This window comes from Castor canadensis, chromosome 8 (genome assembly GCF_047511655.1).
Source record: "Castor canadensis chromosome 8, mCasCan1.hap1v2, whole genome shotgun sequence".
In the NCBI taxonomy this organism is placed as follows: Eukaryota; Metazoa; Chordata; class Mammalia; order Rodentia; family Castoridae; genus Castor; species Castor canadensis.
This window is the reverse complement of record NC_133393.1, coordinates 87,515,938-87,543,532: the sequence shown is the minus strand read 5'-3', so window position 1 is coordinate 87,543,532 and position 27,595 is coordinate 87,515,938. Positions and strand designations below refer to the sequence as shown.

Below are 27,595 nucleotides of genomic sequence, written 5' to 3'. Positions count from 1 at the left end.
CAGACCTAGTCTGTTGGGGTTTTTTTTGGTTTTTTTTTTCCTGATCCTCCTCTCTGCTACAGTAGGTGTCAGTTCTGTCAAAGCACTGCTTTGATCATGTGGGTTAAGGGGGTGTCTTCCAGCTTCTCCATTACAACATTATCAGTTTTTTACCTTTGTAGTTAATAGGTACTTTGTGAATAACTTAATGTTATGTATATATCCTGTTATTACACTTTAACCTGTTAATTTTAGCATCCATGATAATTTTTGTCTGAATCAGTTTATTCTGTTCACCAAATGGTGAGTTTTAGTTGAGATTCTATAATGACTAGCTTTTCTTTCTTCTCTAGTTACTTATTTGTTCATGCCTGTTTGAACTTTTGGATTCCTATTTAATCAATGATGTAAATGGGGGCGAGAAGATGGCTCAACCTAGCAAACACAAGGCCCTGAATTCAGAAAAAAAAAAAAATCCAAAACCAAAAAGTCTGCACATTCAATGGCATGTAATCCATTTCTATGATTACTTATTTTGGTGGTCAAATTGTCCTGGATTTGGCTTGTAGGAGCCCTTTTAAACTGGCTATGTCTTACAACATTGTCCCCATTGTTCTTTGACCATGTCTTAAAAACTGGTCTTAACAAGCCGTTCCAAGCTGAACTTGTACATTTTCTACCCCAGTCTTGAAATCATCAGAAACAGCTGATTCATTTTAGTAGCAAATAGTATTTAGAAACCAAATTCTGGGCATTAAGGTATTCATTGTTACCAGATACTCTAGCAGATAGAATTTATATTTATATTCACATCTATTTCTGTTCCTCTATATGTCTGTATAAAACCATGAGTTCAGAGTAAGATCTTCAATTTCAATCTGACTCCACAGCATTCATTCTAGGCTTTTCATATTTGTAATTCCCTTTTCTGAAGGTAGTGGCCTCTCATTCTCAGTGTGTTTATTTATTTGCTTAATCTAGAATAATACCTGAAATATAGTTAGGTGCTTTTGTTCTCCATTTTAGAGTCTCCCTCAATTTTTCATTCTATCTTGTAAAAATATTATTTTACTAAAACATTAACATGGTTCCAAAAATTGTAAGTATAACAAAAGAGTTGATAACCTGAGCACCTGATCCATAAAAAAGTGTCACTCCATTCTGTCTATTTCTACTCTTCTCACCCAACTAGAGATAAACCAGTCTCACTAGTTTCTGACTTATTCTTCCTAAGTTTCTTTTTATAAATATATATATTTTTTCTTATTTACTGTTCTTTTTTCACAGAGAAGGTATCTCACTATAGATTTTTTATTTTGTGGTACTAGAATTTGAACTCAGGTCCTACATCTTGAGCTACTTCACCAGCCCCTCCCCCCCCTTTTGTGGGTTTTTTCGAGATGGGATTTTGAAAATTATTTGCCTGCTGGCTTTGAGCTGTGATCCTCCTGATCGCTGCCTCCTGAATAGCCAGGATTACAGGTTGAGCCACTGGCGCCTGGCTAGATTTTTTTTTTTTTTTTAATTAACATAGCTCTTTCCCTGCCCTCTACTACTGTCCCCTATACTTGGGTTTCTACTCAGGGACTTCCACTTGGCTGGGCAAGCATTCTACCACTTGAGCCATGCCCCCGCCTGTTTTGTTTTCGATATTTTTCCAATAGGGTCTCATGTTAATGCCTGGGCAGCCTGGCTTATGATCCTCCTGCTTATACTTCCTGTGTAGCTGGGATGACAGGCGCATGCCACCACACCGAGCTTCTTATTTTTGAGGTGGGGTTTGGAGAACCTTTTGCCCTGGGCTGGCCTTGAACTTCCAGCTTCATCTTCCAAGAAGCTAGGATTACAGGAATGAGCCATTGTATCAGGCTTAACATAGCTTTCTAAATTTAACTATCTAGAAATTACTTCATAGAGAACTTCCCCATTCTGTTTTACAGCTGTGTAATCCTCCACTGTATGAGTGTCCCATGCTTTATTTGGGCACTATTATGTATGTGAACATCTAAGTTGGGAGCATTACAGTCAACAAAGCTATAATGCCTACTTTAATGCATATGCATTTTCTATCGTTGGAGATATATTTCCTGTAAATTCAGGAATAGTTTTGTTAGGTATTGCCAGATTTCCCCACAAGGGCTGTAGGATTTGGCATTCCCACTAGCAATATGCAGTAACATCTGTTTCTCCCCGGCCTTCCCAACAGGATGCATTGTTGGGTTTTTGAAGTTCTTGCCAATCTGATATGTGATAAATGGCATCTCAGTCGTTTTAATTACCATTTCTGCTATTGTGAGACAACATATTTTCATATGTTGAGTGGTTGTTTTTGCCTATTTAAAAAATTATTTGCTGGCTAGAGGTATGGCTCAAGCACTAGAACACCTCCTAACAATCACAAAGTCCTGAGTTCAAACCCAAGTACTGACAAAATTTTTTTTTAATTATTTGCAAGCGTTCATATTTTTTTTTACTTTTTTGTGACAGGGTCTTGCCATGTAGTCCAGGCAGACCTCAAACTCTGGATCCTCCTATTTTAACCTCATGAGTGCTGGCATTACAGGCATACATGGCCATATCTGACTTACATTTCATAATTTTAAAGTTGTGAAGAGATCAGGGGAGTACTGGAAGATATGTTCAGACTCATCACAAGATTCTGAGTCAAAGGATCATATATGGAAGGTTCCAGAAATAGAAATTACTAATATTTATATGGGGAGATTTGTAAGGGACAAATGGAAACCATCCTATAAAATGCCAGCTAATTTTCTTTTCAAAACCCAGAGTGTACAGACAGCATTTGTCCATTTGTATCCCTCATTCAATTCTTTCCACAACCATTTTGCCCATCCACACTCTCCTTGTTTTGGTTATATTAGATCGGTTGGGCACCTCACTGACAGTACCATTATCTTTTACATATCTGTCCTTTCACAAGTGATGTGGTGGGCACAATAATACCTCCTCTTCCCCACCCCAGAGCTGCCCCATTCTAGTTCCCAGAACCTATAAATGCTTCACGTTATATGGCAAAGGGAAATTAAGGTTGCAGATGGACTTAAGGTTGCAAATCTGTTGACCTAGAGATGAGAGATTGTCCTAGATTATTACCTAGGTGAGGCCAGCGTAATTACAAGAATGATTATAAGAAAAAAAAAAAGAGGAGAATCAAGTCAGATTCAGAGATAGATTTGAATACATTACACTGCTGACTGAAAATGGAGGAAGGAACTCCATGCCAAGGAATAAGGGAGGCCTTTAGAAGATAGAAAAGGCAAGGAAACATTGTCTCCTAGGGCTTCTAGAACAAGTATAGTTCTACTGACTGAGACCTTGATTTTAGCTGTAAGATAATAAATTTGTGTTTTTTTAAGCCACCAAGTTTGTGGCAGTTTTTTATAACACAACTGAAATGTGTCCAACACTTTTCTGCACAATCACTCTACTGCCAGGGATCAGAGAAGGTAGAGATGTAGAACTGGGATCACAGACCTGTAAAACTCCCACAAAGGGGAGATGTGTAGGAATGAAGAGGACTAAGGATGGAATCCTAGGGAAGTAAAGGTAGCAAAAGAGGTTGAGAAGGAGCAGACAGTGAAGGTTGATCAGACCCATGAAAGAATAATGCCCAGAAGCCATAAAAGTGGAACATCTCAGGAAGGAAGACTAGAGTCAGCTGGTGCACAGTTCATACTTAGAATGAAGTCTTATGTTTGAAAAGCAGTCTCAGTGGTGACCTTGTGGAGAATTGGCTTTGTGGAGAATTGGCTTGTGAGGCAGCGGATTGACCCATGAGACAACAAGGTCAACACACAAACTAGGATTTATTAGAGAGAAAGGAAAAGAGCCCGGAAAATCAGTAGCTCCCTGTTGTTTACATGGGGGGTGGTTATTTGGTTCTTTTTGTTGGGGAGGGGAGTCAGGGGTCTTTTGACATATCTCTGTAAGAACACACTCTGTTGGGGAGTGTCCCATTGACATTCCAGGGAGTAGGTCTCCAAAAGGGAGGAGGCTTCCTACTTTCCTTTGGGTACCAAGTTCATGATGTTGTCACAAGAAATAATTTTAGAACATATCGAGGTAGAAACCAAGAAGTAGAAACAAGGCAAAAGAAAGATAGAAATGTAGTACACAACCAAGACGTAGATGCAGGCACATCTGATAACAGGTGCAACAAGTGCTCTAACATCAGGGGTATTTATGGTGAACAAGTGGGTTGAGAGTTTGGCTCAAACTTGTCTCAGGAAAGAGTGCTCCCCTTTGTTCTGACACCTAATATAATTGGTTGCTTTTGCTGTTACACTTACCAATTATCTCACCAATTGGGGCCAGAGATTCAAAGCCTGGCCCACTCATTAAATTTCGGTCACTATGACATAGATGTTTGAACATCCCTTTAAACAAAGAATGTGTCTTGCCAGATGCTTTCCTTGATACTGGATTGATGATCCGAGTTCATGTCTGGAAAATGCTAAGCCATAGTATAGCTGGAGTCTAGAAGTGATATAGGGCTCTGCCAGCTTAGGTCCAACTATTCTACCTTGAAACTATATTTGTGATTGATTGGTGTCTAGTCAACTCTCTGTTGAACCTGGGTACTTGCCCATCCCCATCCTTATGTTGGAAGTAATAACCCTCCGGTGCTGAAAACAGACACCCAAGAGACCGAAAATCTTGACAAGGCAATTTTCTTTTGATCAAGAGGGTGCAAGCATGTGCTCACTCCCGCTAAGCAACACAAAAGTATAAAATGGCTGACAGTGGCTCCTCCTTATATCCTGCCCTTCACCTGGGATTTGCCAAGGTCAAAGGTTCACAGTCTTTCCCGATTGGCTAAAAGGCTTGGGAGATGGGTTAGGGCCTGCAGTTTGGCAGGCAATGGAGTTGTACAGGAAGCAAGGACCCTTTAAACATGCAAGTTGCTTAAGATGGCGACCTGAGGAATTTTTAAGTAATCTAAGAGGGTAACAAATACTTTGATAGAAAAGATCATTTTTTTTACACTTATCAAATAGGACATTCCAGGAAGGTCTGGTCAGCTCATCCTGGCCTTGGGGCCTACCATTCACATCTTGCAGCTGCATTCTGTTATTTTGGTGAGAGGTCTGTTACTTCTCTGAGAAGTCTGTTGTTTCTCATGTCCCTTCAGATGTCTGCTTCTAAAATGTCTCCCTTATCCAAAATGGAGTCAGCACTTTCACCTGCTCCCCTCACGTCTTCAAGACATGTCCATCTTTGTGATAAGAATTTTCCTTGGTAGACACTTTTTGTGCCCAGAGAAGTCACTTTCTAAAGAGTTCTTTCCCAGGATTATTAGTGTCTTTCTTTAAGATATCCTTGTTTAGTTCTTAGAGTACACTCATTATTTTTGAATTGAGCAAGGTCAGAAGAAGAGAGCTGCTCTCCCCCCCCCACCTTTTTTTTCTTTTCAGTAAATGTTGCAGTTTGTTGAGGGAGCGTAAGGCCTAAAGCAGAGAAATCTATATGTTTTTAATTGGATTATTCATTAGTGTAATAATTATTTGTAAATTCTTGGCTGCTGTTTCCATATCTCAGTTTCCCTGATCTGTCCTACCTCAGAGAAACTTTGAAGAAAGACTAGAGCTAGCTTTGTAGCCCCTGGAAGGAGACTTCATCCTTAAATCAGGAGAGGGAATCTGTGGGGTTCTTAAAATTTCAGCCCTTATCTATGGCTCTTTTTTAAATTTTCTTTCTATGAAATGAACAGTGAAGTCATTTTCTGTAAGGGAGTAGTACAGAAAGGAGGTAGAATGACTTGAGTTTGACCTTTGTGGCATCTGAAGGTAATTTACAAGCTTGCTAAGCATTACCAAAAATCTAACTCAAGCTTTTTTATTTCTCCTGAGAGTGGAACCGGAGGAAGCAAACGGCTGCAGTGACTTGTACATTTGCCCAAGGTCAATTGAGTGCTGCAGAGACACGATAGGAGGGTGTTTGTGAAGACACGTGCCCTGTCATCAAGCAGCTTAGTCTGAAGTGGGGGAGACGATGCATCGACCAACAGCTAGAGTACATTGGCAAGGGTGAGAAGATGGAGTCGGGGCTGCAGGAGCATGGATAAGGTCCTAACAGTCAGGCTGAGACTTTAGAGGGATTTTTGGAGAAGAAAACTTAGGAAATCTTTTAGAGAACTAGCCAATTATAGCTGAAGAGAGTATGGGTGTCCCGTGCAGAGGCAAACAGCACACATTTGTGTGCAAAAGGTGTGGAACCAGGGATGGGAGCAGTGTGTGGAGGAGTTACCTGGCCTACAGGATAGAGTTGCAGAGTTGGCAAGTCAGATTGCAAGGGCCTTGCATTTTGTTATTTTTGAGTTTTTAGAAGTACCAGGGTTTGAATTTAGGCCTCACATTTGCTAAGCAGGCACTTTAGCATGTGGGCCACTCCGCCAGCCCTTTTTTGTGTTGGGTATTTTTGAGATAAGGTCTCAAGAACAGTTTGCCCTGGTTGGCTGTGAACCTTGAGCCTCCTGATCTCTGCCTTCTTAGTAGCTAGAATGACAGAACCTGGCTTGTTTTGTTTTTGTTTTTGTTTATTTTGGCTCTAGGACTCAAGCCCAGGCCTGGTGCAAGTTAAGCACCCCATTGAGTGACATCCCCTAGGTTTGCATTTTAAAAATCTTTGCATTTTAAACTAAGGAACTTTAATCTGAATGCTTTGAGAAGCCATCAGAGGATTCAGGTAGAGTTTTTTATTTTGGTTCTGGTAGCAGGAGAAAGGCTAGATTGGAAAGGGGTCTGGCTAGAGGCCAGTTAATCCAAGTGAGGAGTGATACGTGTAGAAACAGTGGAGGAAGAAGGAAAGGAACCATACCTGACTGGCTGTGGGACCAAAGTGAGAGGCAGAAAACTAGGATGATGCTCTGGTTTCCATCTTGATAGACAGCAACAAAAATGGCTTTAGCATTTACTAAGATAAAAACAGGAAAAGAAGCCAACTGAGATAGAGTCTCCACAGTCAGAACTTGGCAGATTTGCATGGCAACAGGACAAGACGGTATGAATAGGAGAGTGATGGTGAATTGATTTGCTCTGCTGCTTGGCTAGGGAGACAAGTGGATTAGTGCTGGTTATTCCCTGAGACAGACTCAGACAGGTAGAGGCACTGGACATCTCTCAATTGAGGAACAGGTTCAGTGGGAAAGGTGAGAGACTAGGAGGCCTCCTCGAAGGAAGGGAACATTTAAGATGCTTAGAGAAAGCTGGGCAAAGTGGCTGAAGCCTGTAGTCCTAGCTACTCATGAGGTAGAGATCAAGAGAATCACAGTTCCAGAATAGCTTGGGCAAAAAAAGTCCATGAGATCCCATCTCAACAAATAAAAAACTGGGCATGGTGGTGCATGCCTGTCATCCCTGCTACAAGAGAAGCATAAGTAAGAGGATCATGGTCCAGGCTTGCCTGGGCATAAAAGTGAGACTCTGTTTGAAAAATAAAGCAAAAAGGGATAGGGGTAAGGCTCAGGTGACAAGTGAAAGGTCCTGAATTCAAACCCCAATATTGGAAAAAAAAAAAAAGTGCTTATGCAAGTGCTTGGCATATCTGTTTACATGTAGGAGCAATTTTTCTTGAGGTGCTGGGATCAAATCCAGGGACTCTCACATACTAGGCAAGCATTCTACCACTGACTTACATCTCTAGGCCTATAGGAGCATTTTTTGTTTGTTAGTTTTAGAAAGAGAGCCTATACTTTCATCAGATTTTCAAGATTGTCTTCTATCTCTCTATAAAATAATTGGAACTAGGTGCCACCATTTTTTCTAATTCTTACATTTTCTAGCATACCTGTCATCCATGTGCTATGTGTACTATGGCAAATGTTCCTTTATAAAATGTTACTCAGAAGCCTAGGAGGCTCTAAATTCTACCCAGAATATGAAGAGAAGAAAATAAAGGCATCATAGCAAGAATGTGGACTGACAGTTAACAATTTATTCATAGTTCACTTTGCTAGCAGAGTGGCTCAAGTGGTAGAGCATCTGCCTAGCAAGTGGGAGGATCTAAGTTCAAACCCCAGTTCAGCCAGAAAAAAAAAAATTTTCACTTTATGCAGTGCTTCCTCCTGTTTAAAAAATTTTGAGCAGCTGGATGCCAGTGGCTCATGCCTGTAAACCTAGCTACTCGGGAGGCAGAGATCAGGAGGATTTTGGTTTGAAGTCAGCCCCGGTGAAAAGAGAGATCCTATCTCACAATTATTCAACACAGAAGAAGGGCTGGCAGAGTGGCTTCTGCAGTAGAGCACCTGCCTAGCAAGCATTAGGTCCTGAGTTCAAACCCCAGTACTGCCAAAAAAACAAAAGGGGGCAGATGAGGTTATGTATTAGTAAGCAATTAATTAAACTAAAATAACTAAAGCATAATTTATATTTGTAAATATATAAATGTATGTATTTTTAACATGGCAGCTTTTGCTTTTTTTGTTGTTGTTGTTTAGATTTATTTCTAAATTTTGATGGAGGGCTGGATGTTTGGCTTAAGTGGTGGAGCACCTGCTTAGTAAGCATGAAGCCCTGAGTTCAATCCCCCAGTACTGCCAATAAGTAAATAAATAAATAAATAAACGTTGATGGACAATAAAGTTGAAAAGCTCTTCCTCTGGGATTGGAGTTAATAATCTGTTCCCACAACCTGAGAAGTGAGATCAAATTTGAACTGGGTGCTGCTGCTTTTACAGCCCTAATACTAGCTCCTTAGCTTGACAAGTAAGATGGGAAGGAAGATTACAGGGATTTAGAAAACCACGTCTGTACCTGTAAGTGCTCTGTGCGGAAGTTATTCATAGCTAATGAAGCAGGCACATTTCATGAGAGTGCCCAAGTTATTGTTACGTAAAAAGTGAGGGCTTTGACAAACTATTTTTTTAATGTTAGATTCTTTTAAAATATACCAACATTATACATTGTATATATGTATTAAAATGTCAGATTATGCTTCATAAATGTGTAAAATTACTGTTTCAATTAAAAATAAAAATAAATTTCAAAATAAAAATGTTCTACAAAAAACCTGAATCTTTAGAAAACATTGTAATGTATAATAATTCATGTGATTATATTCCAGAGTTACATTCATAGAAATAACTTTTCCTTATAGAAAAATAGGTTTCATTCTTCTCTTCTTCTGACTAGAGTTTTAGGACAAAAGCCCTGGCTCCATAAGTCTCAACAGACTAGACTCGGCCACCTGTTTCCATATGCCAATTCAAGAGACAAGTAGTGGTGAAAGATTAAAAAAGGAGATTTAATCAGAATGGCCATGTCAAAAAGAACAGATAGCTGGGCGCCAGAGGCTCACTCCTATAAACCTAGCTACTCAGGAGGCAGAGATCAGGAGGATCGTGGTTCAAAGCTAGCCCAGGCAAATAGTTCCTGAGAACCTGTCTCAAAAAAAACCCATCACAAAAAAAGGGCTGATGGAGTGGCTCAAGGTGTAGGCCCTGAGTTCAAATCCCAGTACTGCAAAAAAGAAGAACAAATAAATGGCTTGGGCAACCCCAAGACCATCTTCAAGGGGATAAAAGGAACTCTGAGACAATGAAGGAGTTGGGGTATGCATTGTGGACAGAGCAGGTAATCTTGGTCAAGCTAATGGTCTGATCAATTGTTATCTTAGTTCTGGTTCTGCAAAGGGATGTGGAAAAGTTGCTGGCTGTCATTGTCATCACTTGAGGGGAGCAACGTGGTTCCCATGAGATGATTAAGTGCACAGCCTCACTATCATAGGCAATTGCCCTATTTTTATTTGGTTGGGGGCAGGGGGAGTGATCCTGTCCTGCAAGGCTTGCTATTGCTTCAGGGTGGTTATGGTCTCCTACCATAAAGCTGCTTTATCAATCAGTCTGTCACTCCAGGAATCCAAGGTGACTACAGGAAAGAGAGAGAGAGAGACTCAGGAGGTACCCTCCTTCGTTCTCACAAATACTATGGAGTCAGGCCGTGCCCAGAGAGAGACTGTGAAGCAGCCTTTGTGCTTAACACTAACAATTTTATAGTTTACAAAGTACCTTTTTGCAATTATTTCATCCTCACAACAATTCTAGGAGATGTAAGGTAGGGAGATTCTTTTACTAAGTTAATAAAATATTAGCAAAATGCAGTGCTGAGATTTAGAGTCAGAATATCTCCCATACTTTTCTCCTGGGCCACAAATGTGGGAAGTATTGAGGAATGCCAGGCATGGTAGTGCACGTCACACCTGTAATCCCAGCCTTGGGAAGCTGAGGCAGGAGGATCTCAAGTTTGAGGCCAGCCTAGGCTGCATAGTGAGACCCTGTCTCAAAAAAAAAAAAAAGTGTGGCAAAAACAGATGCCCTAAATACAGCAGCTGAACAGCTTAAATTCAATTTTATGGAGTAGGAATCTTCATAATTTTGAGTTATGGGAATAAACAAGTTAAATAGTTACTTAAGAAACATTGTCCTTGGGGTGGAGGGAGGGGGGAGAAATGACCCAAACATTGTATGCACGTATGAATAAAACATAAATAAATTTAAAAAAATTTTTTAAATGGTCTTTCCTATCAAGCATTAAAAAAAAAAAAAAAAAGAAACATTGTCCTTGTTCTGTATGCCTCCTGTAATGAGTGGCTGGAACATTACAATGAACCTCAACCTTCTGCAGTTACTTCGTCACAGCAAATTACAAAACTAAAGCCTAAGGAGGCTCTTTGCAGTGGTCATCAGATATTCTGCTTTCGTAAATCTAAAGAGAGATTATTGAAAGATTATTAGCTGGGCTTGGTGGTATATACCTGTAATCCTAGCACTTGGGAGGCTAAGGCAGTAGGGTTGAAAATTCAAGGGTATCCTAGGATACATAGCAAGACCCTGTTTCAAAAACAATCAAACAAACCAGACAGGTAAAACACACACATGCACACCAAACCAACCAACCAAAGAAAGAAAGAACCCCCAATTATTTAGCAGTTAACATCTTCTTCAAAATATTGGGCAAAGGAGACGTGAACCTTGGGAAAGTATCATGGAGGAGCAGAAGGACAAAGGGACAGGGAAGTGCAAGACAACTCTGGAGGAGCTGCCCTCTTCTATATCCAGGCTTAGTATCTTCCCTGAACCTCACAGCTACTTTCTTCTCATATCCTTTGAGTAATGGGCACTAGCTGGCAGGTGCCTGTGTGAATGGTTTATCATTCCAGCCATCTCCTGGCAAGCCAAACATATGGTAATCCAGGCACTGTATCAGAGTAGGATGATGGCTGTGGAGATGGAGTGAAGGACAGATGGAAGGTATGTGGAAGAGGCAGAAGCTGATGGTAATGGTTAGTAAATACTATCCACATCTGCTGTATAGTAAGCACTGTACTTGAAGAATTTGGTGATGGGAAATCACACCCTTGGGTATTAGCTGTTGTTGAGAGATTCCCCCTTTCCCCAGACAGGGTTTCATAGCCCAGACTTCCACCTCTTGAGTGCTGGGATTAGAGGTATGCATCACCATGCCTGGCTTAGAGATTTATTAAAGAGGAAACTTTTATGAAATAGCTACAGCATGCTTTGTAGAAGGGGCATCATTTTATGCGGTCCTTAAAGAATTAGAAAATAACCATTTATAGTGGGATGGAGAGGGGTTTGGAAAGTGTTGCTTATTTAGTGAAGGAGGCAGTGAATTTTTGGTTTGCAGTACTGGCGATCAAACCTGGGACCTTGTTATGTGCTGGGCAAATACTCTACCATTGAGCGATAGCCCTGAATTTTGTTTTTGATGTGTTAAATTCTAAGCGCTAGGAATCTTCTCACCAGGTGGTGGTTTACAACCTAAGGGTAGAATAAGGGCCAAGGGTTTGAACACAAAGTAGTATGGAGCAGATGAGTGGTAAGGGACCATTCACAGTGGAGGTGGAGGGAGGAGGGAACAGAAGTACAGAAGATCTTGAGAAGCAGGGGACACCTGGGCTTCTGAGTCAGACAAACTATATAGGAATACTGTGTGGACTTGGACAGTGATGGAACCTTCACCAATCTGTATTCTCATTTATCAGATGGAGATGATTATACCTGCCTTGCGAATTATATGAAATCGCCGTTTAAAAAGTGAGTGTATGGCATATAGAAGACACTTTAAAATGGAAATTATTTATTTATTATTTATTTATTTAGGTACTGGGGTTTGAACTCCAGTGGCTCCTGGAGCCACTCCACCAGCCCTTTTTGTGTTAAGTATTTTCAAGGAAGGTTTCTCAAGCTATTTGCCTGGGCTAGCTTCAAACCTCGATCCTCTTGATCTCTGCCTCCTGAGTAGTAAGGATTACAGGAGTGAGCTACCAGCACCTGGCTAAAATGGAAGTTTTTATTATTTGCTATTAGAGACATGAAATAAAAGCTTCACTGCAAGGAGGTTGACGTTACTGTGAGATATTAAAGACTGTGAAGGCTACAGCTTGAGGAAAGACTATTGTGATTTTTACTTTTTTTTTTGAGATATGGTCTCCCTATGTAGGACAGGCTGGCCTCAAACTTGCCATTCTCCTGCCTCCACTTCTCAAGTTCTAGGATTACTGGTGTGTGCCATCATGCCTAGCCAGTTTTTACCTTGACGAATGGTGAGGTTTGAATGATAATCTTCCTAGTCGATATGTAGTTCTCTACAGGCTCTCCAATGTTTTCCTTTAGAAACAAAATACTATCTTGTTTGATCATCATTTTATTTGTTTTACACAGAACTAGAAATTAGGTGCCCTGGCCACTCTGTCATTCCTTCACTCTCAGTCAGCCTGACCTTTGCCTCTGTTGTCTGGCATTGGCTAACCAGCCGTTCCTTCTCTGCTCTCAGTTCAACAGGGAATTCTTGGCATTCTTTAATGTAACCTGAATGCTTTGGGTATCAAATATTCAGATGAAATGACACTTACTGAATGGTTTTCTTTTTTGCTTTTATTTACATTTGTTGACTTTGTGACTACTTTTCATTGCACTGTCAATTGTACTATGACAAACAAGAATGTTTAAAAAAAAAAGAATTATGTTTCAGTTAAGTACTGTGTTTTTCAAAGCAACATCAAGGGGAAGGCTTACCTAGGGTCAACAGTACAAAAGGAAATATTGTGCAATGTTTGCTTCCATTTTAATTCAAGTATGAAATATGAAGAAATTCAGAAGAAACAAGTAGAATATTAGAACACTTAGGAATAAAAATTTTTGGAGTATAAATATAAGAAAATTTAATGGTTTTTCTTGGGGGGTACCCATTAAATTAAGTGTTGGGCTTCTGGGCAGAGGATCTTAACAAGATTTGGAAGAAACCAGTGGAAATGGCAGTTAGCTCAGAACCTGCCCTTCTGGCACTGGTGCCCAGCCCTGCTTACTTGCTTTTGGTTTCTTGAATGTATAGTTTCCTCCTTTTCTTCATCTGTGGTACAAACAATTCCATTAGGCTAAGTACTCTATTCATCCTTTGGTATTCAATTCCATGAGAAAGTCTCTTGCACAAGAAGGCCTCTTATCTCCTCCTCCTGGGTAGGTAGGATTACATTCTCTATTGCCTCTGGCTTTTTCTTTAAGAGATAGCATTGATCACTATCACTCATGAGTGCAGTGACCATGTCTAGCTTATCTAGAGCTCTTTTCCAAGTACCAACAGCAGACCCCATGGTAGGCACTCAATATTATATGTCAGTTAAATAAAAATTTGCTCATTAACATGGAGAAAAGTATACTGTAAGCTTTACCTGGCATGGAGGGAGCCCTCATAAAGAGATGGAGAACTGAAGAAGCAGTTAGCTTCTGACTTGGACAAAGCAGTAATCTGTGAGGATGTCATAAGACATTGGGCTAGGGTAGTTAATAGGGTACTGAGTAGCTAGGAAGATAAGGGCTAGTTTAGCAACGCTTGTTTGTAGAGAATTCTCCTGGCCTCAGTTGTCTCCTCTTTGATAAGGATATTTCATCTTCCTAGTAGAGGAAGAGCATCTTTCACATGGGAATTTCATCTTTTGCTTTTGAGAAACAGCACAAAGATCAAAGTGATTTTTTTTTTTTTTGACAGCACTGGGGTTTGGACTCTAGGATTCATGCTTGCTAGGCAGCCACTCTACCACTTGAGTCACTCCGCTGCCCAAAGTGATCTTTTGTATCTACTGTCTTCCCCATACTTTTAAATGATCAATATACCAGAATAGAACACAGTGAGGACATAACCTAGATCACTTTGATGCCAAAGCCAAAATTTCATTTTATTTTTTTATTTTCCTTGTGGCATGCAGTTATTCCACAGAAAAGTCAGCTTTCTTAATGTTGTACTATGTGATTTCCCTTCAGTGATTTGCTCAAAATTCACCAATGTTGTGTGCTTTCCCAGCATCCATTTCAAATTCTTATCCCTGTCATAGGCTTTGTTTTCATCGGGATATACACATTTCCTCTCCCCCAGGGAGGAAGCTCTGTAACCTATATGCAAGCCAGTTAGTATAGTTCATTCCTGCCATCTTACCATAAGGGTTGGTTGAGGGATGGACTTGTGACCCAGTATGGTCGATCAGACAATTAATTAGACTCAATTCGGGATTTTGGTTGGCGTTCTTGTGAAAGTGAACTTTCTCTTTCCAACTGGCCTTGGGCCCTGTAAGGATGAAGATTGGAACTACATCTGCCAACTTGTGTTACCTAATGGGACAAATGGAGAAGGAGGGCAGATAAGACCGTAAAGACTGGCTCCTGATAACATTACCTGAGTCTTGCTTCAGCTGTGCCTGAAGCTTACTGCCCCTGGGCTTTTCACTAATTTGCATCAGTAAAGTCATTTTTAAGCATAAGACTGTTTGGATGGGGGGGTGGGATTCTGTCACTTGGAATCAACATAAGACATGAAAAACACTGAACATCTTTTGCCTTTTTGTTATGGTTTTTCCCTTTTGCACAGGCTTAAGTTACTTCCTAGGGCTCTTAGAGTGGGTATGTGTTCTCTGGACCAAAGGAGGAAAGCTGTAAGCTCATATGGTGGCAGTGATTGTCAAGCAGATTTTGTAATTTAGGAAATCAGGCTTCCTAAAACTTAAGTAACATGTAGAATAACTGTAAGAAAGTTCATTTATTTATTTCTCTATCCCTCAGTTTTCTCTATCAAAAGTGAGGACACTAGACTAGGGCAAGTTGTAGAGTGCTTACTTAGAGGCCCTGAGTTCAATCACCAAAACAACAAAAAAATGAGGATAATTGCCACACCATTGAGACAAGAGGAAATTAGTAAGAATGTGCTCTAGTACTCTAGTCAGCATTATCTTCCAGTGTGATGATAACATGTCACCAGGTACACCTGTGCTTTACATAGCTCTCAGTCACTAGGCCAACCTAACTAATAGTGAAGTGGGTAAGATAAAGGAGTTCCTATCTTGGGAAGACTTGAGGAAGGAGAGTCACTTTCCAGAGCTAAAGAGGCCTTAGGTGAGCATCCATCCTAACTACACCACTAACTATTCAGGAGGTAGAACATTCAGCTTGCTTTCTTCCTGCTCTGTGCATTTCACAAATGAGATCTTTGGACTTGAACTTTTCAAAAACCTATTCTGATCCTTTAAGATTTCTTTTTCTAAAATCTACTAGCTGTGTTTATACCTACCTGACTGTAGAAAGGTAAGTCTTCTCAGAGACATTAAGAAAAACGGATCGAAGGTAGCAAAGACATAAACTTTTTTATTTCCATTACTAAAATGAATATGAATTTATTGGTTATTTGATATTTAAAATAGTACCATAAAATCATTTCAGAAAATATACTGCATTTCTTAAATACATATAAAGTATTGCTGAAAATCCTATTAAATCCTCTGACTGACACACCTACCACTTGTTCTCAAAGCACTTGTGATGGTTTTCATGGTTTCTATAATTGCAAATAATAAGCTGTCTTGAGACAAGAGTGGAATTTGATCACAGTAATCCAAAAAATACTTGCCTACTTCTTAATAGTCTTACAGATTGCTTTTTCAGGGTTCTTTACACAGTGTACCTAATTACACATGCTTTTCCTAGTTACAGTGGGCCCTTTCCTGCCTGTAATCTACTATATTCAGTGAAGTATGTGCTAGATGATAAGGAAAGTGAACCCAAGAACCTGACTTGCCGTGTGTAGTCTTATGGTTATACTTATGTGTCAGATACAGCCTGTAAGAGTGGAGGACTACAATGCAGGTAAACAAACTTTGGTGGAATATTGGAGGAAGAAACATAAAGCTGGGCAGAATTACATGTGGCTAAACCAATGACACTAAGAATAACAAACAGGTTCAGATTTCTTTTTCAGAAAATCTGTGTTAAGACTTGGATTTTCAGTTAGTACTTCTTTATTCAGTTTGTGAACTGTTAAGGTTGTCTCACTGTTTCCATTTCCAAGTCTTGAAGCAATTTAACTGCTCCTTAGCACCAACCTCTCAAAGAGGAGGTGAAGTTAAAATCTGTTGAGTAGAACCTGGTGTAGTGGCTCACTTCTGTAATCCCAGCACTATAGAGAGGCTCAGGCAGAAGGATTACAAGTTCGAGGCCAGCCTGGCTACATAAATTGACCAAATTCAGCCAATCTGTGTTATGTGGCAAGACCCTATCTCAAAAAACAAAACAAAAATCTGTTAGGTAGCAATTTAAATTAGGCAATTGGAAAAATTCCTAAACCACTGAATGAAGTAAGGTTTGGAGATAATGGTGGATTTCCACTGCTTTCTTTGAAGGAAGAGTTCAAAGCTGGCTTGGTTTGGTTTGGTTTTGATTCTGTGGAAGACCACAAAAAATGGTTAATAACAAATGGATATAACAAACTTTTAAGGACTGAATTCAATTTTACCTGAAAACAGAGATTTCCATTTTCCCAATTAGTATTTTAAAATGTAAAACTGAAGCCTTGAATTATTTGAGCCATTCTGCTCTCCACTGCTACCCCACACTACTTCACAGCATACCCATAGATATGAGGACGCACCAGCACCCAGGACAGTGGGGCCTGTATGTGCTGCAGTTTCAGTTTCGAGAAGCTGGCTTGCTCCAGGGCCTTCCAGCTCTCTCTGGTCAGGTTACACCCGTCAAACACAAGGTACCAGACAGGATCCAGGACCTGCTGCCAGAAGTAATTCCAGGTCGAATGCTCAGCTGCTACATGCTCCATGAAATAAAATGCCCCTCCCTGAGAAAGAAAAAATTTCAAGGATATTAGTTTTGGGAAAACAGACTTATAGAATTAGTGAAGCTTTAGATTTCATAGGTCCCATAGGTGAACTTCATGAGAAGACATGGATAATTTAAAATTTACACTGTTTTGTCAGTAGTTTCAACCTGTCAATTTTTTTTTTTAGTTCATATTGATCTTTATTACACACTAGACACATGAACTTACCAGAGATCAGGATGATTTTAAAATCATAAGATGTATATTTCCACTTTCTCCCTTTTCTGATATTGAAGTTGCAGTTCAGACTATTTTGGGATTAGTTTGAGGTCAAAGTAAAAGAAACTATTTGAATGAACCTGTCCAATTTTATACAGAGCTAGCAGGATGTGGTGGTGCATGTTTATAATCCCAACTATTTGGAAAAAATACCATTAAGTATTTTCTTCAACCATTGGGTGCCAAGTGTAAATTACAGCCAGGTAGGAATGGCACCTGTTGCCTGGATCTGAAATGGTCCAAATAGGTCAACTTAGGAACCACAGATGTCATGACACTGTGGAGGGTTTCAGAAGTTTTCTATCTATCTAACTCTGGGGGGAGTATGGAAAAAGAGACTGACAGTTCCAAAATCTGTTGTGACTGTGCCATTTTTCTCAGTCTCTTTTAGCTATGTTGGTCTTGGCTAACCTGACTCAGAGTTTAGAGATAGAATTCAGAGCATAGAGATGAAGTTCCCCCCATATTGTATGGGTAAGTGTAAAGTAAGACTTATGATCAAACATAGAAAAATTAGAATTTCCTGATTTAAAAAGTCATTTTCTTAGGTTAACACAGGAGGCAGGAGATGAAGGAGAGGCAGGTTTGGAGGGGTCACTGTTGGCCTCTGAATTGCCTGTGGTAAGCTACAGATGGCTGTGAGTAATTCAGGAGACTGACAGGCGTGGGGTTAGAAGAGAGATCTGGGATAGATATTTTAGTAGATACCATGGGTGTATGTGTGGTAATTGAAACATTGGGGGGTTCGTGAGATTGCCTGTGAGTATAGATAAGTGAAATGAGAGCCAAAAAAGGAACCCCAGTGTTTAGGGATGGGAGGAGGAAAAACAGCCAGCAAAAAAGTGGTAGAAATGTTGAAGTCAGAGAGAAAAGCCCCAATGACAAGTGCTGTGGTGTAGCAATAAGAATATTTCCATTAAAGAGGGGTTCACAGAGTGGCTCAAGTGGAAGAGTGCCTTCCTGGCAAGAATGAGGCCCTGAGTTCAAACCCCAATAGTGCCCCCACCCTCAAAAAAAAAAACCAAAAGAATAGTTTCATTAGAGTCAGACCTACTAGCTGTGTAACTTTGGGCAAGTTTCTCCACTTCTCTCAGTTTGTTTCCTTGTCACAATATGAAGACACTAAATATCTACCTTAAAGGATTATTGTGAGGGTTAAATGAGAACGTAATAATGCCCCTGCGTCTAATCAGCAGAGCTTCGAAAGACTACCAAGAAGATGATCCCTTTAAGAGTTTTATGTTTTATCAGGGCTGTGAATTGGCACTAAAAATTACCTGCTTTGCACAGGTGTCATGGGATTAGTAACATTTAAACAAAACATGGACTAATGTGCCCTGGTTTAGGACATAAGAATCCAGCATTTCAGCCCTGCTGGTGGAGTGGCCCAAATGGAGGAGTGCCTACCTAGCAAGTGTGAAGTCTGAGTTCAAACCTCAGTACTCACTACTGCCAAAAAACTAAAAAAAGGAATCAGTCCTTTTTTTTCAGAATTCATTAACTGGTGACATAGGCATATTTAGCTTAGTCAACACAGTCTTTTTTTTTTTTGGTGGTACTGGGATCTAAAGTCAGGGCCTTATGCTTGTTAGGCAGGCACTCTACCTCTTGAGCCACTCCGCCAGCCCTCAGTCTTTTCTTTTTTTGTTTTGTTTTTTTAGACATGGTATCCCTACATAGTCAAGGGTAGCCTCATACTCCTCAATCTCCTGCTTCAGCTTCTGAGTGTTGGGATTACAGATGTACACCACCACACCTGCCTAGGAATCAGTCTTTTTTACTTACTACATTGATATTAGTCTATCCTTGAGCCAAAGACAGGATCACATTAGGCCTCTGATCCCTATCTCTGAATACTTTTTTCTTGAAGAACTTCCTCTGTTAGAAAATGAAACGGGATTACAAAACATCCCTTTCTCCTAGAGTAGCAAATTGAAATTTTGATAGCCATACTTTATGTTCAACTTTGTTTAGACAAAAAAACCCTTTTAACCTAGTTTTTTAAATAACAAAGGCAATATGAAAATTATGATCATAAAGAATTTCAGATTTTACAGAAAGGTATGAAATAAAAAGTTATTCTTACCCTGCACCCAGTCACATTCCCAAGAGATAACTACTGTTACTATTTCCTGTCTGTCATTCTCATTAACATATATGTGTTCTTTCTCCAACCCCTCACACAAGGGAGTTTTGCTCTACATTCTGTGCTTCGATTGCTTTTTCTCATTTAACATTTTCTTTTGGGGATTTTCTTCATATCAGCATAGACCACTCTTCTTGTTCTATTTAATAGCTGCACAGAATTCCTTTACACTATGTGACAATTTTCTTAAACAGCTTCCCATTGACAAGACAGTTTGTGCTGTTATAAATAATACTTTAATGAATATTCTTGAATATGGGTAAGTTTTTGCACATTTATAGCTGTAGGAAGAATTCCTCCTGCACAAAAGAGTATGTTCACCTGAAGTTTTGTATTTAATGATCCTTCCAAGGCACTTCCGCCTCCATTTTTGAGGATGTTCAATTCTTTACACCGTATTAACTGTAAGTCCCTGATAGTATAATTGGTAAAAATGGCATCTTATGTAGTAAATTCTTTAGCTGTAAATTTGAGCATTTTTTTTCACATAACTGCTTATTTAACTTACAATTCTGCTCCTGCTTGTTGCTCATCTTTTTCTCTTGTTTTTCTTACCAATTTAAAAAAATGTTGGCGATCTTATTGATTTAAATTTTTTTTAATAAGAGGAACATTGTCTAGTCCCTGACAAATACTGCTACCAAGTTTATTTGTTTTTGGTGGTACTAGGGTTTGAACTCAGGACTTGATGCTTGCAAGTAGGAGCTCTACCCGTTTTTATTCTTAAACTTTGTTTATAGTACTTTTTTCTCTGCAGCAGTTTTTTAACATATATATATATATATTCAGATTTATCAGTTTTTTTCCTTTGTAGTTTCTTTCCTACTCTTTTTTTTTTTTTTTTAAATTCAACAATGTCTTCTCTGGTAGGTTTTTTTTTTTTTTTTTTTCAGTACTGGGGTTTTCACTCAGGGTTTCAGGCTTACTAAGCAGGCCCTTAGCCTCTCCCCTCTCTGTTTGCTTTAAATAATAGAATTCACCTGAAATTGATAGACCTGCCCTTTGGGCACTGGCAGCTACTGACCAGTCCTCACTCCCCTTCACTCACCGGCCGCAGCACTCTGCACGCCTCACGGAGAATCTGCTCCTGGTTCTCCACGGAGCATAGCACCAGGGTGCAGACCACCACATCCACAGAGCCATCGGCCACCTGGTCCATGTTCTCCCCAGCAGCCACCACGAAGCGTTCAAACTGCAGGTGTCGGTTCTCGGCAATGCTCTTGAACAAGAACTTCTCAAAGTTGGGGTTGGGGTCAATACAGGTCACCCTGCACCCGGGTGGGTAGAACTTGAAGTTGGCTCCGGTGCCACAGCCCACTTCCAGCAGGGAGAGTTTCCCGGAGGGTCCCGCAAACTCCTGCAGGTTGCTGAAGAGCTCTCGCTTCTTGTTTCCCATCTGCTCGTTGTATGTCACAGTGAAACTCGCCAAGAAGTAGGGAAACCATTTTTTGCATATCCAGCTCCACAAGCCCAGAAAATTCAGGAGATAGATGGGAAATGACAGGATGCAGATGGCCAACCGGAGGACAGAGATGGCAAGCGACATCTCTTAGAATAGAGAAAATACCCTGATCAACAGCTGGAGACTCCTTTATTACAGGACGCAGACTTCTAGCTGGGCTCCAGAGCCAATCAGCTGCGGAGGAAAGGAGAACTGGCTGTGCGGAAAAACACTCCTGAGCCAATCAGCTATAGAGAAAAGGAGAACTGGTTGTGCAAAACAACAGCTCAAGTCAAATCATGGGCCAGGGCCGTTTGGCTTAATTAATAGGCCTTTGGCAGAAGTATTCGTAGCTTAGTTTTTCTGAGGCAAGATGAAAATGTCCCCAGCTCTTCCTTAGAAGGCAAGTTTATTACGATCCTTTATTCCAAGTCTGTTCCTGCTTCCCCTTCTCGAGGGTTTGGAGACTCCTACTTTCCTGCTGGAGGTTTCCCCATCCCCAAAGTGCACTTTGACCCCACCCATCGAATGCTCCAGTGTTCTTTACAAAGAAAACAAAGTCTGTGGGTGGAGCTTGGTTAAAGCACAACTGAAGATGCTGCCAACGCCCTTTTATGTAACATAGCCCCAACTTTCTCGTTTCCCTCCCTTCCCCCACCCCAGCCCTGTTTTTAAAAAAGGAAGCCGAAGGACCTATCTAGCCACTTTCAACAAGAATTCCCGTTTTACTTTCTGGGCTGAGGTTCTGAGATGTTAATTCAACAGCAGGATTATTGTTGAGTCACTGTTTCGGGCTACCCATATCTTCAAGGGCAAGTCTCGGTCTTTAAATTATGTTTGACTACTATATTACTCAGCTAATTTACACAAAAATAGCACTGAGAATATTTGGGAGCTTTAAAGATTTAGAAAATAGCTGCAGGCACCCATTTGTATTTAACACGAAAATCTGGGCTTTAAGTTGGTTAGGGAAAATAGAATTTAAAAAGTTAATAGTAACGTTCTTTTTTTTAACTGGGTGATGGATGCAGGGGCCATTCTGTTGTTTCATTATTTGGTATGCACTATACGTTTTACAACTATTTTTTCTGTCCTATTTTAAAAAGCTGTTTTGGAAATTGACATATAATAAAGCTTACCTGTTTAATGAGTAGAGTTTCATAAGTTTTTACATATGTATGCACCTGTGAAACTGTTGCCGGTGGAGGTGGTGTCTGTGATCAGACTTCCAAATTCTTTGTGTCCCGGGAAGAATCCACCTCAGGACACATGGGTGTAAAGGGAATTTATTAAATGTTAGGGAAGAAAAAATGCAAAAGGGAGTATGGCGGGTGCAGGTGGAATCTGGAGGCAGAGAGTGTGCTTCTCTTCTCCAGATACTTTTAAAACTTATGCTAATCTATAGGAAGGGAGGAACCAGGTGATTTCCGTCCAATTATCAATGATTGGGGAGGGGAATGGGTGGTTCCTGGGCCAGGTGAGGGCCATCCCTGAGCCAGAGCATGGTTAATCTGAGAAGTAATATTTTTCTACAAGTCCCGAAGTTTCCCTAATTTTAGCCTGCCTTGAAACCATCACTTCAGTCAATATAAAGGAACATATCTGTCCATCACCTCTAGGTTTCCTCTTGTACTTTTGTGATCCCTGCCTTCCTCATCCCAAGGCAATTATATCCTGTTTTCTATCAGTAGATCTTAGTTTGTATTTTCTAGAATTTTATATAAATGGAATCATATAGTATGTACTGTTTTTTTTGGTGGTGGGGGGGGAGGCTGGCCTCTTTCTCTCACCATAATTGCTTTGAGAGCTATCCAGGTTGTTGTGTTTATCAATAGCCTTTACTGCTATTATATTGTATATAATGGATGTATATGGGTGTGTGTGTGTAATGTTTATGTCAGTGGTGGTGACTGTCTTGAGGAGGTCCCCTAAAAACAAGAAAAAGGGGGGTGTTATACTGAAAAAGGCATAGAATAGAAAGGGCGGGAGACGGCTCAAATGCCAGACACAGGGTTTATTCAGGAAGAAACACTGCAGAGGAGGTATTCAGCCAAAGCCAAAAGCCCACTGCCGATTCCACTTAGAGTAAATATACCAGAGGGGTCTGGTGGGGAAGTTCAGCTGGGCAGGGAGTTTTTCTGGGATTAACAATTGCTAGGGGAAGCTAGAGGGGATGGATGCACAGCCAGCTAAAGTGAGAGTTTGTCATTCCTTTGAGGCTAGGTGTGGGCCTTTCAGTAAGCTGCCTGCAAGGGTGGGGGTTCGATCCCTTTTGTTCACCCTAAGGGGTGTCCTCAACTTGGCCCTTTAGATTCTTGCCTCTGAATGCATAATAAAAATTTGAGGCAAATAAAACAGAAGGACAGCTGTGCCTAATAGGAAAGGCACAGGCACATAGGAAAGGGTAGTAAACACCTAGACATGGGTGCAGGCACATGATAGGAATCACACCAGTGTTCTAACATTAGGGCTATTTATTCTACGAGGTGAGAGATACACATAATTAAGCAGTCCCAGGCAAAGTGTGGTCTGGTTGATCATTATCTCAATTCTTTTGTGAGGGATTCCAGAGAAGTTAATACTTTCATCACTTGAGGGGAGCAACCTGGTTCCCATGGAATGATTACTTCTGCTCCAGGGTACAGCCTCATCATTATAGGTACTTGTTCTCATTGTGGAGCGGTCCATCCCGTGAGGTTCTGCTGTTCCTTGGGGGTAGTTTTCATTCCCTGAAAAAAAGACATTATCAGTTCCATCATTCCCCGACTTCAGAGACTCAGAGCAAAAGGAGATAGATACAAAATGGAGGCAGGGATGCCAAGCCTTAATCCTGCTTTTAGTTAACTTGTGAGGAGTCAATGCTTTTAGCATCTGTTACAATTATATATACAATACATGCACACACAAAACACACACACACACACACACACACACACGGATGCACGGATGGATAACAATTTATTAACTGTTGGGTTGTTTGCAATTTGAGGTTATTACTTATTAAGCTGCCATGAACATTAGTTACATATCTTTGACCATATGTTTTCATTTCCACATATCTCCTTTGGTGAAATACCCATTCAAATATTTTGCCTTTTTTTTTGGCAGCATTGGGGTTTAAACTCCAGGCCTCACACTTGCTAGGCAGGTGCTCTAACCGCTTGAACCACTCCAACACTCTTTTTCTGTGATGGGTTTTTTTTTGAGATAGGGTCTAGGGAACTATTTCCCTGGGGCTGACTCCAAACCATGATCCTCCTAATCTCTGCTTCCTGAGTAGCTAGGATTACAGGCAAGAGCCACTGGTATCCAGCTACTTTGCCCATTTTTAAATTGGGTGGCTTGTTTTTGTTTTATTTTATTTTGTTTTTCATGAGGGTTAAGAATTCTTTATATATTCTGATATAAGTTATTTGTCAAGTATGTGATCTGTGCCTTTAAAAGATCTCAAACAGTTTATCACTGCATCCCAAGGAACTAGCAAAACAAGAACAAACTAAATCCAAAAATTAATGGAAATAAAGATTACAGAAGAAATAAATGAAGTAGAGATTTAACAAAATACAAAAGCCAACAAAACGAAGAGCTTGTTCTTCAAAAAGATAAAATTGACAAACCTTTAAGAGGTAAAAGGGGAGACATCACAACTGACACCATAGAAATATAGAGGTTTGTTAGAAATTATACAAACAACTATTTACCAAAAAATTTGATAACTTAGAAGAAATGAGCAAATTCCAGACACATACACCTTAGACAGATTGAATCATGAAGAAGTGGAAAACCCAAACAAACCAATAACAACTAATGAGACTGAATTAGTAATAAAAAGCCCAGGACTAGACATTTTCACTGGTAAATTCTACCATACATTTTATTCATTCATTCATTTGCTACTGGGGGTTGAATTCAGGGCCTTACACTTGCTAAACAGGAACTCTGCCACTTGAGCCACACCACCAACCCTTTATGCTTTGGTAGTTTTTTTGTGTGTTTTTTGGTGGTACCGAGGTTTGAACTCACCTTTGAGCTTGCAAAGCTGCCTTGAGCCATACTTCCAATCCCTTTTGCTCTGGTTATTTTGGAGATGGGGGTCTCATGAACTATTTGCCTAGGCTGGCCTTGAACCATGATCCTCCAGATCTTAGTCTGCCAAGTAGCTAGGATTACAGGTGTGAGCCACTGATGTCCAGCACTTGTTTTGGTTACTTTTCAGATAAGGTTTCCTTTTATGCACTGGCTGGCTTGGACTGCAGTCCTCCTGTTTATGGTTCTCTGTGTAGCTGGGAATGATAGGCATGTACCACCCCACTGAGCTGTTGATTGAGATGGGGTCTCTCAAACTTTTTGCCCAGGTTAGCCTCAAATCTCAGCCCTCCCAATCTCTGCCTCCCAGGTAGCTAGTATTACAGACATGAGCTACTGCACCCAGCCTCTACCAAACTTTTAAATAAGAACTTACACCAGTTCTTCTTAAATTATTCCAAAAAACTGAAGAGGAGGGAATTCTTCCAAACACAGTCTGAGACCGTCATTACCCTGATACCAAAACCAGACAAGGACACACACAAACACTAAAACTGTAGACCAATATCCTTAATGAACATAGATGCAAAAATCCTTAACAAAATACTAATAGTATATTAAAAAGGTTATTACTTAGGGACTGAGAATGTAACTCAGCAGTATAGTGCTTGCCTAGCATGCATGAAGTCCTGGGTTCAATCCCTAGCACTGCAAAAACAAACAAAAACCACAATTAACTGGGATTCATCCCAGAGATGCAAGTAAGGTTCAACACACACAAATCAAAAAATGTGGTATACCACATCAACAGTGTACAAAAAAATTCATACATGGAAATGTCATAATGAAACTCTGTATATCTACCTACCTTAAATAAACAAAAATGCCTTTTTTTCAAAAACAAAGGATAGGAAGGTAAAACAGATCCTGTCTGGGGGTTGGTACCAATGGGATGGGGGAGGATATAAGGACAGGGTGAAGGAGGGTGAATATGATGGAAATATTATATACTCCTGTATGAAAATGGAAAAATGAGATCTGTTGAAACTATTCTAAGAAGGGGGGGAGGAGAAATAAAGGAGAATGATGAAGGGGTGAATTTAAGATATATTGTAAGTACTTCTGTAAATGTCACAATGTACCCCAGTACATCAATAATATAATAAAAATAAAATTTAAAAAATTAAAATAGCTGGCGGAGTGGCCCAAGTGGTAGAGCGCCTGCCTAGCAAGGGTGAGGCCCTGAGTTCAAACGTCAGTGCCAAAAAAAAATAAATTTAAATAAATTTAAAACATCATATCAATAGGTACAGAAAAGACAGTTGATAAAGTTTAATATCCTTTTATGATAAACAATAAACAAATTAGGCATAGGAGGAATACATTTCAATACAATAAGGGGCATATATAAGCAGCCAATAGCTAACATTGTGCTGAGTGGGGAAGGCTGAAAGCTTTCTAAGGTCTGGAAAAGGACAAGGTCTATGGCCATAGCACCGTGAAGGCACCCATCTCTCTGGGACAGTTTTAGGGTGCCCACTCTACCACTTCTATTCAGTGAGGTTCTGAAAGTCCTATTCAGAGCAGTCAGGCAAGAGAAAGAAAGAAAGGTCATCCAAATCAGAGAAAAGGAGGTCAAATTGTCACTATTGGCAGATGACATAATCTTATATGTAGAAAACCCCAAAGACTCTACAAAAATAAACTATCAGAATTAATGAATTTAGCAAAATTGCAGGATACAAAGTCAACATATAAAATCAGTAGTGTGGCTATATGCCAATAGCAAACTATTTGAAATAGAAGTCAAGAAAACAACTCTATTTTCAATAGCCATAACAAACACACACACACACACACACACACAACCCACCCCACAAAAAAACCCTACAGATAAGTTTAACCAAAGAGGTGAAGTATCTCTTCTGGTAGAAGAAGAATCTAAAAGACTGGCTACTCTTCTTCATTAAAGTGGGTAACTCAAAGTTTACCATCACCACTAAGAATTCCCTCACTTTGACAGTTGTTGACTGATACAGAAAAACACTTGCTATCAACTGTTCTCCAACATTCAGATAAACCCCTCCCCATACCCAGGTCCTCCAGAGTCAGGAAGCCACAGTGCTTAGCAGCAGTGCTAGCCCCACCCACTGGTGTTCTGTAACACAGGTGACTTTTAGGCTGCAGCATTAACTGTACTCATGTGACAATAAGAACATATGCAAATAAGTTAAATGTGCACTAAATATCTCTGAAAGCAGTTCAGTTTCACTATATGAACCAACAGTAAACAATTTAGCATGGTCCCTTCAAAATCACATACTGGCTTTTATTTTAAGTGTTGGGTCAGTTGACATGAGCCTCTCATGCAAGACAGATGAGCATAGCAAATGCTGCCACAACACAGTACTTTATCAGATTTGAGTAATTGTCCTATGCTCAGTTTTTATAATGATTGGGTGTTAGAATTTTGCCTACAAATTTTCTGTATTTATTATAATGATCACTGATCATGTAATTTTTCCTCTAGCCTGTTAATATAATGACTAATAAATGTATATATTTAAATTATTTGGCAGGACTGGGGCTTGAACTCAG

General features: G+C 40.0%; 1 protein-coding gene across 2 annotated transcripts; it reads right to left on the bottom strand.

Annotated features, from left to right (window-relative positions):
* Nucleotides 1-15,618: 15,618 nt before the first annotated feature.
* Tmt1a (thiol methyltransferase 1A) lies at nucleotides 15,619-21,485 on the bottom strand. Of its 2 annotated transcripts, none has more exons than XM_074083370.1 (3): nucleotides 20,579-21,485; nucleotides 16,903-17,123; nucleotides 15,619-16,714 (listed from the first exon to the last, which is right to left on the bottom strand). In XM_074083370.1, exons 1-3 carry the CDS (start codon nucleotides 21,074-21,076, stop codon nucleotides 16,588-16,590), a joined length of 846 nt encoding a protein of 281 aa, XP_073939471.1. In that variant the 5' UTR covers nucleotides 21,077-21,485; the 3' UTR covers nucleotides 15,619-16,587. The 2 variants fall into 2 exon arrangements, with proteins under 2 accessions (XP_073939471.1, XP_073939472.1); XM_074083371.1 differs by having other exon boundaries at nucleotides 16,923-17,123; nucleotides 20,579-21,484.
* Nucleotides 21,486-27,595: the final 6,110 nt, after the last annotated feature.